Source organism: Sminthopsis crassicaudata, chromosome 2 (genome assembly GCF_048593235.1).
Source record: "Sminthopsis crassicaudata isolate SCR6 chromosome 2, ASM4859323v1, whole genome shotgun sequence".
In the NCBI taxonomy this organism is placed as follows: Eukaryota; Metazoa; Chordata; class Mammalia; order Dasyuromorphia; family Dasyuridae; genus Sminthopsis; species Sminthopsis crassicaudata.
In genome coordinates, this window is record NC_133618.1 from 510,794,201 (window position 1) to 510,807,203 (window position 13,003).

The 13,003-nt window shown below is 34.3% G+C and overlaps 1 protein-coding gene across 1 annotated transcript; it reads right to left on the reverse strand.

Moving 5' to 3' along the window:
* Positions 1-5,295: 5,295 nt before the first annotated feature.
* LOC141552953 (beta-lactoglobulin-like) lies at positions 5,296-11,745 on the reverse strand. The gene is made up of 6 exons (XM_074284851.1): positions 11,650-11,745; positions 9,758-9,885; positions 8,695-8,765; positions 7,481-7,597; positions 5,883-5,981; positions 5,296-5,312 (listed from the first exon to the last, which is right to left on the reverse strand). The coding sequence occupies exons 1-6, from the start codon at positions 11,743-11,745 to the stop codon at positions 5,296-5,298; spliced, it is 528 nt and encodes a 175-aa protein (XP_074140952.1).
* Between the last annotated feature and the right edge of the window lie 1,258 nt (positions 11,746-13,003).

Sequence of the window (13,003 nt, forward strand, 5' to 3'; positions counted from 1 at the left end):
TCAATACTCATAAGAATACAGCAGAAGGACCCTGGAGGATAAAAGCTCATCCTATTCCTTCCCTCTAGAAGCATAAAGAGCTTGGCACTAACCTGAAGTCCAAATTCAGGAAAAGGTTCAAAACATAAACAAAAATGTAAAAAGAAAAATCATACCATAAAGAACTATTATAATGATAGCAGCATTCAAAACACAAACTTAGAAAGATTCCAAAACAGTGACAGGCAAGAGAAACAGATCTTGGATACAAATTCAATTTTAATTTCTGGAAAAGATGAAGCAAGAGCTAAGAAAAAATAGTTGTAATTTTTTTGTAGTTGAAATGAAAATGTTAAAAATGGAGAATAAATGAGAGTTGTAGAAGAAAAAAAACTCTTGGGATAAGAGGTACAGAACCACATCCAAGCAGCAAATGACCTGAAAATTAGAATAAACCAAATAGAAGTCAATGATTCTATGAGGCAACAAATATTAAAACAAAGTTCAAAAACTAAAAATATTGAAAAAAATTAAGGTCTATCATAGCAAAAATGATCAGGATGGAAGAAATTAAGAAGACTTAAGAGTAATTGAACTATCTGAAAACCTAGATCAAAAAAAAAAAAGAAAACTAGATATCATATCTCAATTTTAAAATGCACAAATCTCTTAAAACCAGAGAACAAAGTGTAAATAGATAGAATCCACCTATCATCTCCTAAAAAGAACTCCTAATGAAAATTTCAAGAATTCTATAAGCAAAAGCCAATGCTTCTAGGTCAAAGAAATAATCTGCAAACATTCAGAAAGAATTCAACTCCCAAGGAGCTACCATTTAAATGAGCAGAGACCTTGGAATGTAATATTCCAGAAGGCAAACAATATAGACTTACAACCAAGAATAATTTATCCAATAAAAATAAGTATAATCCTACAGAGGAAAAAATAGACCTTTAATAAAAATAAAGAACTTCTTAACATACCTGATTAAAATATGAGAGCTACATAGACATTTTGGAGAACAAGTGGGAGTCAAGAGAAATATTTTTTTTTTATTAATCATGTGTTATCATAAGGGACTAAACAGAATAAATTGCCTTATTCTAATATAGAGAGGTGATATATCCCCTCAAAACACTCAAATCCACTATCAAGGATCATAGAGGAAGTCTAATTAGATAGAGGGCCTGGGAGTAAGTTCTGACATATTTTTATGAGATTAAAAGAAGAATGGAAAAAGAAAGAAAGAAGAATACTCTGGATGGATAATAGAAATCTGCTTCACCTAATTGGGGTACACAAGGACAAGTCTATAAAAACAAGAAGAAAAAAAGCAGGGGAGTAAGTGACTTATATTCTTTCCTCTGATCTGAAACTGGTCAAAAGAAGCAAGAATACACACACATACAGGAAAATAAGGGGAAATGGAGAACAGTGTATTGGAAAGAGATTAATAAAGGAAAAGTATTACCCCTAAATAAACAAACAACTCTAAGAACATTAATACTTATTTATTTGTTTGTTTGTTTATAATCACTATTTGGTAGCAAAAAATATTGGGAAAGTAAAGGGGTGCCCATCAATTGGAGATGACTGAAAAATTTGGATATTTGAATGTAGTGGAATGCTATTATGTTGTTTAAAAAATGATGAAGGGTATGATTTCAGAAAAATCCAGGAAGATTTTATGAATTCATGTAGTGTGAGAGTAGAACTATGGAAGCAAATTATACAATAATGATATTTTAAAGATAAGCAATTTTGAAAGATGTAGGAATTAAATGATCAACTTCATTTCCAGATGACTCATGACTCACAGAAGTTCTGGGTTCTAGTCTCATGTTAGCCATTTTTTCTCTCCAAGTGAACTTATGCAATTCATTTAGAATCTCTGGCTTCAGTTTCCTAATTTGCATTGTGAGGGAATTGGACTATATAGTCACTGACATTCTTTCCAGTTCTAATATTATTACCTCCCTCTCTAAAAAAAGCTATTTATTTATCCAGTTCCAGATGGATAGTAGAAAGAGAGGTATGGACTAAGGCATGGTTTTGTTTTGTCTTATTTGCAGATGGTCTTTAGGGTAATTTGTTTTGTTTGACTATTTGTTTGTAATAGAAATGTTGTTTTTCTTTTTCTGTTAAGAAGGTGGAGAAAAAAAAGTGGATTTTTGTTTTTGAAAAAAATTTTAATTTAAAAAAATGAAAGAATTGAGCCAGATGATCTCTGAATTATTTTCCAGCTTTAAATTCATAATTCTACTAGGAGAACCAGTCTTGCACAGATTCTGCTATATTCAAAGCTCCAAAAGGAATTGTTTTTTCACTTAGTTCTGCTCTAGAGTAGCCTGTACTGAGCACAGAAGTTCTGGGTTCTAGTCTCATGTTAGCCATTTTTTTTTCTCCAAGTGAACTTATGCAATTCATTTAGAATCTCTGGCTTCAGTTTCCTAATTTGCATTGTGAGGGAATTGGACTATATAGTCACTGACATTCTTTCCAGTTCTAATATTATTACCTCCCTCTCCAAACAAAGCTAATTTCCCCCCACTATTCTTCAGTCCAGAATCTTTTCAATAGTCTCTAAACAATTAAGTGCCCACCATATTCCAAGCAATGTGCTAAGAGAGAGAGAGAGAGAGAGAAAGAAAAAGAGAGAGGGAAGAGGAGTGTGTGTGTGTGTGTGTGTGTGTGTGTGTGTGTGTGTGTGTGTGTGTGTGTGTGTTAAAAGGCAGTCTATTCTCTCAAAGAGATCACAGTCTAATGGGGGAGCAACAAACAAACAAATATGTACAAACTAGCCATATACCAGATAAATAGGAAATGATTTAGAGAGAAAAGGGACTAGAATTAAGAGCAATTTGGAAAGACCCCTAGTAAAAGTGGGTTTTTAGTTTGGATTTAAAGGAAGCCAGGGAAATCTATAGATGAAGATAAGAAGGGAGAATATTCCAGACAGAGGGGACAGCTTAAGAAAATACTCAGAGCTACAAGCTAGAATGTTTTATTCATGGAACTGGAAGGAGACAAGTGAAGAATTAGAATTAGAAGTAGAAATCCTGGGAAGGTAGGGGAAGACTAGATTGTAAAAGGCTTTGTATGTCAGCGAATTATATTTGATCTTATAAGGAATACAGAGCAACTGGAATTAATTTCATGGAACATAACATGGTCAAACTTGTACTTTAGGAAAATTGCTTTAGTGGTTTAATAGAGAATGGATTGGAGTGGGGAGATACCTGAGGCAGGCAGACCCACCAGCAATCTATGGCAATAATCTATGTATGAGGTGATAAGCGCCAGCACCAGAATGGTGTCAGTGTCAGAGGAGAGAAGAAGACATAAATGAAAATTATCCCAAAGGTGAGATTGATAGATCTTAGCAACAGTTTGGACATGAGGGATGGGAGTTGGGGGTCAAGAGATAGTGAAGAATCCAGGATTACTCTTATATTATGAGCCTGAGGGACTGGGAGGTTGGTATTACCCTGTACAGTAATAAGAAAGGTAATAAATGTGTTTCTCTTAAACAAAATATTAAAGAGAAATATAGAGTTCAATTAGGGACATTTATTTTAAAACATATACTGGACATCCAGCTGGAGATGTTTAAAAGGCAGAGATGCAAGATTAGAGGCTAACATAAAGGTTGGGGCAGGAAAGGTAGATTAGAGAATCATCAGCATGATGTTAATCATGCTAATCATCATGCTAATTAAATTCATGGGAACTGATGACAACATCAACTAAAGTGTTATAGAGGGAAAAGAGAAAAAGCCCCAATACAGAATCCAGTGTACATTCATCAAAATGCCTAGCACACAGAAGGCACTTAATAATTGCTTGTTAATTTGACTGTTCATTTTGTAGCACATAACATGATCAAGGTAGAATTCTTGAAAAGCTCAGTTAGCATACATTAAAACCTCTGTTTAAATGGTCTATAGTCAACTAGGCTCTTTTAATAATGTGACCCAAATCACCCTCCAAATCAATACACAGAGTTCTCAAGAGTAATTGCTGAATACATTTATTTACTACAAAAAGAGAAGCCTCTCATAAAGAAAGCAAAAGTTGTTCAGGACAGAAATATAGTAGGCATCACTTTCTTGAATAAAAAGAAGAAAGTGAAAGAATTAAATGGTATTTTTGATTTTTAGTATATTAGTAACTTCAGAATATAAACCGCCATAAATTCTGTCATGCTGAGAGGTGATCTTGAAGGGAGATAATTTCCTCTGCTTTCCCTGTGGATAATGAAAGGTGATAAAGTTACAAATTACTTGTTACAAATTATTTAAGTGGACAAAAAGGATGTACCAAGGGATGTCAACTTGTCAACTTCTTACTTGGGACACAATTTGCCATATAATACACTTAGCATTGTTTAGTTATTTCCTCTTCCAGTTAAGAGAATTGTAATTGAACCCAAAAGTTATTTCACATATTTTGCATGGAATTGGGAGGGGGGAATTGATTGAGCCACACTGCACACCTGAGGGTAGAGGACAATTAAAAACAAGATTATACAGAATCTAAAGGATCGAGTATTCCAATAGAAAAACACTCCAAATCAGGAGACTTGGGTTCTAGACCCAGTTCTCACACTGTATAACAATGAGCATGTCCATTCCCTTCTCTGGGACTCAATTTTCCCATCTGTAAATGGAGAGGCTTTATTAGGTGATTTCAAGGGTTTCTTTCACAGCTTAGGAATGTGATAGTCTTTTACCTCACTTTCACAAGGTATTTCCTTTCCCAACAGGAGACTTGAGTTTCCTGGCTTTCCATGTCAAGGAAATGACCATGTCAAGAATGATTTAAATATTGCCTGTGTGAAGACCATGCCCAAAGCAAGGCAAAACTAATCAATAAATGTTAGAACTAACAGGGCAGATCATCTGAATCATAGTCTTAAATATATTCATGCCTCAGTCCTCCAGATAGGCTATAAGGACATGGAGAATTATACTACAAGCATGGCTTCTTTAGCTTCCAAGAAACAGGGGAAAGTCTTTACCATACAGTTATAGGAATCCCCACATGCTGAAATTTCACATATATATATATATATATATATATATATATATATATATATATATATATATATATATATATATATATATATATATATATATATATGTTTATGTGTATATATTTATATATATGTTTATGTGTATATATTTATATATATATATTAACATATATATAACACATATATATTTATGTATGTATGTATATATGTATGTAAGGCTGTAGGAAGGAATGAGACAAAGTGCTTTCCCCAACGGAAATAAATGAAGCACAAACTCACCCCTAAACACGGCACAGATCTATGAGAAGAGAAAAAAAAAAAAAAAAAACACATTTGAGTGACATCATTTGGTGAAAAAAAAAGAAATTGCCTTTGGGAGCAAAATCATTACAACTAAAATCACATAAGCAAAATTATTCCTGCAAAGGGTAAGGTGGCAAATTCTCTCATTTTTACATCATGCAGAGAGGGTTTCCTCTGGTATCCACACATACATTCCCACCAATGAACAGGGGAAAGAATATGCATGAGCATCACTAAGGCTTTTCCTGAATAAAATACAACACTAAAACAATTAAGTTTCATTGTTGATAAGTATAATAAATGACCTATATTTGAGTAGGAATGAAGATTTCTGACCTTACCTCTCTGGGTTATATTTTATATGGACTTAAATTCATTCACAGATAAGCTAAAGAGGATCATGGGGATGTATAAGATGACTAATCAAAAGTGAGGTGATTTTCTTTAGAGAAAGCATTGGTTTCCTTATTTAATGGAGATTAATAAGAATCATTTCAATTTATACAGAGACCCCGCATTCAGCTATCTATTTTCTGAACATTAAGCTGAAATTGAAGAAACCTACCATTTGTACGGATTTCAATCATTGTGTAGGGCATGGGGAAAGTCCTGGAAATATTCCTGAATTCTTCCATGCCTTTGTTGTTTTTCTCAATTCTTCTGACTGTTGAGTTAAAAATTAAACTTGTTTTATTTATTTTTCTAAAACTTGGATGAAAATGTCAAGAAAATATTTTTCTATATGAAGAATTTGTTAGGTCATACATACAAGTGTACATACCAGAATCTCTATGATCCCTATGCAGGTTATCAAGAAACTGGTCCATTACTGTCATTATTAATAATGTAGTAGTAATCATCATAATAATAGTAGTCATAATAACATTATTTTGCCTAGCATGTTGAAATTTTTAGAGGAATTTCATATATGTAGCTTCATTTACAGTGGAGGGAAAATCAGTCAAATTATTTGACTGAGTCATTTGGTTAATTCAATCATACTGGTTAATAAACTAACAAGAAAATATAGACTTTACACAAGGACACATGTGTACATTATTTCATGTTATGTGTTTAAAATTATATCTAGTTCCTACTTTGTTAACCTTGATACACATCATTCTCCATCAGTTATGAGTTAAACTGTTAATCTAGATGAGATAAGGGTATGTAAAGGGCTTTGCAACCCATAAAATTTTCTATACATGTCATCTGTTTCTATTAATATAACTATAGCAATTTCTGTAAAATATTGTTTTATCTACTTCACAAACTACTTCAAGCACCTGTGGTCTTATATTCCTATTCCAAACTAATTGCAATCCCTTAATTAGTGTCTCTCTGTCTCTCTCTATCACATTCTTTTTCTTTCTCCCTGTTTCTCTTTCTCTCTTTTACTCTCCTTTCTTTCACACTCTCATACTATCTTCCTCTCATATTTTTCAGTGATTTTTCAGTAGTAGCCAAATCTTTGTGACCACACTTGGAGTTTTCTTGATGAAGATACTGATTTAGTTCAACATTTCCTTCTTCAGCTAATTTTATTGATGATAAACTGAGGCAAACAGGGTTAAGTAACTTGCCCAGGGCTATAGTTAGTCTGAGTCTGAGATCAGATTTGAATTCAGGAAGATGAGTCTGCCTGACTCCAAGCCCAAAACACTATGCAATGTGCTAACCAGTTGCCCTGCATATACTGCATATATTTATATATTTTTACATATTTTATATATATACATGTATATTATTTATATGTGTATATATACTTAAATACTTTAGGGGGGAGAGAAAAAATAGCTCAAATTGTATTAGTTTGTTGACTAGATGATTATTTTCTGACTCCCATTGGACTCTTAAACTCGTGCCCAGAACTTCAGACAGTTCCATGATTACTGCTAGTGCCTTCTCTCTGAGAGCACTTTCTATTGTTCTGTATATATTTTATGCATGTTGTCTTTCCCATTTGGATGTGAGCTCTTTAAGGGAAAGGATTGTTTTAATGCCTTTCTTTTTATCTCCAGTCCTTAACACAGAGTCTATTACATATTAAATGCTTAATAAATACTTGTTCTGGTTGTTGACTTATTAGTTTCTTGATAATATATGTTATTCATAATAATCTGTTGTCATATCTTTCAAACTTCTAATGAATAAGGTACATACCATAGCGAGCACATGCAATTTTCTGCCGGGAATTAATGTTCTCCAAGCAAAGGAGCATATAGTTATCATAATCAGTTTCCATCACAGAGAGTAAGTATGAGGCAGCCTCTGAAGGAACTAAGAGAGAAACCATAAGGGAAAGTCTAAATTTTCTTTCCAAATTGAAAGCAATATGAAATATCTAAAATCAATCTAACTTCTCCTGCTTTCATTAAGTCCATAAGAGGAAGAAATACCTCATTAAGGATAACAAAAGAAAAAACTCTCTTTGGTTCTTATTCTCTTTATCCCCACTATCCTGCCCTCTCCAGGGCTCCCTTATCTGTAGTTAATTCAACAATGCCTCCTAACAGTCATAAACCAGGAATTAGAACCCAAAACAAATATTTCCTGACTGGCCCTACCCTTTAATACTCCTGCTTATCCCAGACTTCTGAGTCAGTGTTCCCAAGGATTAAAATCATTATCTTCAATAGATTCTTTTTTCAAAAGATTTTGAACTGAAAGAAACCTTTAGTAGCTATCCAATCCAATCTTATCATTTTATAGATAATTAAACTGAGGCATACATAAAATGACTGTCCCAAATACAGTAATTAAATAGCAGGCCAGAGATATAAATAGAATACCTCAGAATCTGAGTCTCTGAAATAATTCTTTCTGATAATAATATCACAGATAGATGAGTAAATATCACAGCTCTAGCAAGAAAAAAACCTCAATATTTTATTTCCCTGCTCTGTGGCAAGAAAAATCTGTTCGTGTTTTAGATTTGTAATCAATTTCTATGTTTGAGATCAAAGTTCAATAATTATTACAAGCATATTTTCCACATCTTTTATCTTTCTATTTGTAAAAACAGGTTCCCCTTCATTCTCTACCTCATTCCCAACCCCAACACATACTGGCAATGAAGCTTTTGTATGGATGGTTACATTATCTGCCACCTTTCTCACTTTATTGTTTACTACTTTAAGAAATGTTTTTTTTAAACTTTAAAACAATTTCAATGTCAATTTTAGATTGATAAGAAACTATCATTTCTCTTTGCCTTGTAAAAAGAATCCAGTCATTGGTATAGGTTTAAATCTTGGACTCTCAAAAAAAAAAAGTAAGAAATACCTTTTCATCTTTTATCAAGTATTGGGGAGTACATTTATTTTCTGGACCATCATATGGGGGCCCTTTTGGAACCATGAATTGGTGATACCTACTGTAGATCTCAAATTCAGCGGGTTTCTCTGTTTTCTTTAGCAGAAACATCTTCTCAACACACTTGTCAGTCCTGAAAAGCCAATCAGATTTGTGTAAGTCTTTTCTCAAATAACACTTTTTTTTTTTTTAATCCACCAAGAGGAAAATAACAAAGGTAGTTTGTAAAGTTCACACCACACTTGAATCATTTGGGAAGGAAAATCTAAGAGGGAAGCCAGTTATTTTCATCATCAGGAGGGAATGATCAATTAATTGTGTGATTCAAATCAATTCTACTCAACAAACAACTATTAATGGTTAACCAGTCACGAGGCTATATCCCTAGTGCTTTGATTGAATTCAACTATTCTTTCCTTGATAAAAAAAAAAAAAGATAATCCATTTAGTCCAAAAATTGTAGATGTATAAATAGAGACTTAGTGAAAAATAAATCATCTGAAGCAGTAATTTGAGACCATATCAGGTGATGTAGGATATTCTATAGCTTTAGGGGATGCAGTTTTGGGACATAAAGTTCCCTACTTCCTTCCCAGGTACTGTCTGCCGTCTATGAAAGTGAAATTCCAATTCTGAAGGTACCAAGGCTATGCCCACAGTTTCAGGGTCACTTCCTCTGGGGGGGGAGGGGTTTCTACCTAGAGGAACCAAGCACCAGTTTTTGAATCCTACTAGTTTTAACTAAATGACTCTTTGCACTGATTTCTTTTTGTTCCACCTAAAATTAGGTCCTAGAAGTTAAATTGTCCTCTTTATTGAGACAGTAAAGAAGCCTTACATTCACTATTTGCATTTAGACAAGGACCTATAACCAGGAGAGGTTGCCAGAGACTTAAGAAGGAGCTACTAAAACCCTATTTAGGGGAACAAGTTTTTACCCTCTTGGGACCAAATTGTACTTTAGTAGTTTATGCCATGGTGTCTACTCTTCATAGTCTTCGTTGCTAAAAGCAAGGTATGGTTTCTTCTTCAACCAATCTCCTTCAAAATTCCCCCAAAAATATAATTCCATGTCCCTCCAAATCATTACTTTCTTTGGTCATCTTTGGAGGATGTCATACTTACCTCTCTAACATAATCACTTCCAGATTGCCTTCGAAAGTCAGATTCATTTCCTTAATGTCCATTTCCAGCAAGGAGACTGAGAGGTCCATGATCTTTACTTCTTGATTGAGAAACCATGGCCCTCTAATCTATAGAGAACAAATTCATGCAACTCTACTTCAGGCTTCCCCAGCAAAGCTGACCTCTTTCCCATTCCTCTTACCATTTCGTTCACTGACCCTGAAGATTTTTAACTCTAAGGCATCAGCCTGAGTCTACAAAAATTAAAGCTACAAATAGGGAGACTCTGATTAACCCTCATCCAAGTGAGGTCTACAACATATCTGTGGTCAGACACATAAGCAGTTTTATCCCCTTCGATTTATAGAATCAACCTGTATGAAAATATCTTTGTCATGTTAACTCTATTGAAAAATCTGTGGTATGATAATAGCATTCAAAAATTTACACAACAGAAAAAGGATGTAGGTCAATCATATAAAGAAAGTGAGGGATAAGAAAAGCGATGCACAAGGACCAAAAATTGTAAAAAAAAAAAAAAAAAGCGATACCACATTCCCTGGCATAAGATGGAGAAATGCCTCATAGAAATTCTATGGGAGAATATGGAACAAGAATAATGTAAGATGAGAAAATAGAGACAGCTTGTGATGATGGACGGATTACAATATTAATTACAGATCTACTAAGTACTGGAGAATTATAAATACCTTAAGGTTTGTGTGCTACCAAACTTGCTATTATCATAGTATCATTTTGGAGAAAATGTATAAATACTTATGCTTTACACAAGAAACAAAGGGAAAAGAATAAAAGAAGAGTGAGCTTCAAAGTGTGGAAAACAGTGAGATTGTTGGAAAAAAGTGGCCCCTTCTATATTGCTTTCAGGGAAGTTATTTATTCCAGCTACATCACATCTATGGTGCAGACATTCTCTGAAAGGCACAGGCAAGAATGAAAACTGTTCTTCTGAAAAAACAGTCCCATTTACACAAACCAGCCTCAATGGCCCTCGAAAACTCATGGTTTGATTTGGGAAGTCACATCTTCAAGAATCCCTAGGCTTGGTCTAAAGGCTTAGTATTATAGAAAGTGGCAAAAAAGAGAAGCTTATAAGGAAGAACAACAGAAAGAAAAGAGAGTTAAAAAAGAGAAAATAAAAGGTCCTCCTGGTATGTACTCCTATTCTGGGAAATAATTGTAGTTGTAGAAACAACTGCCATTTCTGTGATGTGTGCTCTTCTTTCCTGTAATCAGTTCTGTCCATAAGGAAAGTATTTCTAAACATGCTCTTCCTTCCCATTTCTAATATGCTCACTCCACAAAGAAAGAAAATTTTTGTAAAACTCCTCAAAATCATCTTAGAAAATAGAAAATTTCTTCCTATTTAACCAAGTTTTTTTTTTGTTTGTTTTGTTTTGTTTTGTTTTGTTTTTAATCAAATTCCAGTTAGGAGATAAAATTCACCAACTGAGGCAAAAAAAAAAAAAAAAAGTCCAAAAATGAAATGGGAAGACTGTCACAGAAACACAGAAATGTATAAACTTAAATTGGATGATAATTTAGAGGCCAACAGAGATATCCCTTATATAAGATATCCCTTATGCGGTCATTGGGCCTTTCTTTGAAGAACACCAAAGTGGGGAAGCTCTCCACCTCCAGAATCAGTATATTGAACTATGCAATACACTCTAACTGTAAGATCAAATTTGACTTTAATGGATAGAGAAGGGATAAATCCCTATAATAGACAAAAGGAATTGTTGACCTCATATACAAGAAGCATTGTACCCTAGAAATTTGTTTTACCCTGTCACCCTCTTCCTGGCCCATGACTAAGAGTGACACTAGCCCAGACTATGCCATTTAAACCTATCTCCACCTCCTCTTACCTTTTCAACATCTACATGTTTCTTGAAGGGGATGTTTTCAAAGGCCTGGATAGCACCAACAAGGGCCAATCCAACAGTGAGGAGAAGGAATTTCATGTTGGCAGCTGTTGGATCTCACTTCTCTGAGCTCTGAAGAAAGTGATGATGGATGAATCACTTCAGGACTGTCTTATTTATAGGACAGGAGCTTGCCCCTTACACCAGGACAGTACCGCCCTATCCACCCACAAGCCTGATTCCTCGAAGTTCAAATGGTCCAGTTGGCAAGGCTTAGATGGCATTGTCACCCAGGAAAAAGTTCCTTCCAAAGAGAATGACACTCATTTTCCTTTAAGTCCCTAACATGGTCAGACATGGAAGAATGAAACTCTCAGTCTTACAGAATAGATACCTGATCAAATTCTTGGTAGAAAATGTACTAGGAGGGGGAGATTGGAGACTGGGTGCCAAGCTGGTCAAAAAAACTAGATTTCTATGAGCTCAAGTATTGTGAAATACTATACACATGATGAGAGACAGAGAGAGAAAGACAATCAGACAGACAGACAAGGAGAGAAAGACAGAGAGAGCTCTTAGATGTCCCAAACAAGTACAGGGAAGACATACTATAGTAACCAACCAATATTACTTAAAAGCATGCTATTTCATTACTGCCAAAAGTCTTTGGCTTTCAAACCAAAAGACCTGATTTGGATTGATGAGAAACACAAGGGACATATACAATCCTCTTAAATCATTAAACTTACCTCCTAGTAAAATTAAATCATCAGTTTTCCCTCCTTGTAAACCCTCTTCAAAACACTTTCCCTAGTAAATTTATTATGTTTCCATCCTGTTCCAGCCATACCATTACTTTTCTCTATATTTATATGCAGTTTTCTTTACTGTAATTTGAATTTATCCAACTATTCTTTTCCAAGTTAAGTTTATTTTGTTTCTCTGTTTGTGTCTTGTCCTATTTCCCTATTTAGCCTAAGTTCCTTAAGAACAAGAACTATGTTTTTTAAGACATTAACCTCCTTACCACTCTTTACACAAGTCAATACATTTTCAAAATATTTTCAGGGACTGTTCCAAATGCCTGGAATTTTCTCCCTCCTCATCTCTGTCTCCTGACCTGACTTCCCTGGCTATCTTCAAGCCCTACCTAAAATCCCACTTTCTACAAAAAAGACTTGCTTATTCTCCCTTAATATTAGTCCCTAATACTAGTATGTTTAATCTGTTGATTATCTCCAATTTGTCCTGTATATATTTGTTTGTCCAAAATATCTACATGTTATCTCCCTCATTTGACTGTAAGCTTCTTGAAAGCAAGAACTGACTTTCTTTGAATACCCAAAATTTAGCATAG

What these genes read in the sequence shown, in the direction of transcription:
- LOC141552953 (XM_074284851.1), bottom strand. Translation starts at nt 11,745, where the DNA reads ATGAAATTCCTTCTCCTCACTGTTGGATTGGCCCTTGTTGGTGCTATC. An exon ending in GAAGTGATTATGTTAGAGAG is followed by an intron (nt 8,766 to 9,757) that starts GTAAGTATGACA and finishes TTGGCTTTTCAG; the next exon opens with GACTGACAAGTGTGTTGAGA. An exon ending in CGCTGAATTTGAGATCTACA is followed by an intron (nt 7,598 to 8,694) that starts GTAGGTATCACC and finishes TTTCTCTCTTAG; the next exon opens with TTCCTTCAGAGGCTGCCTCA.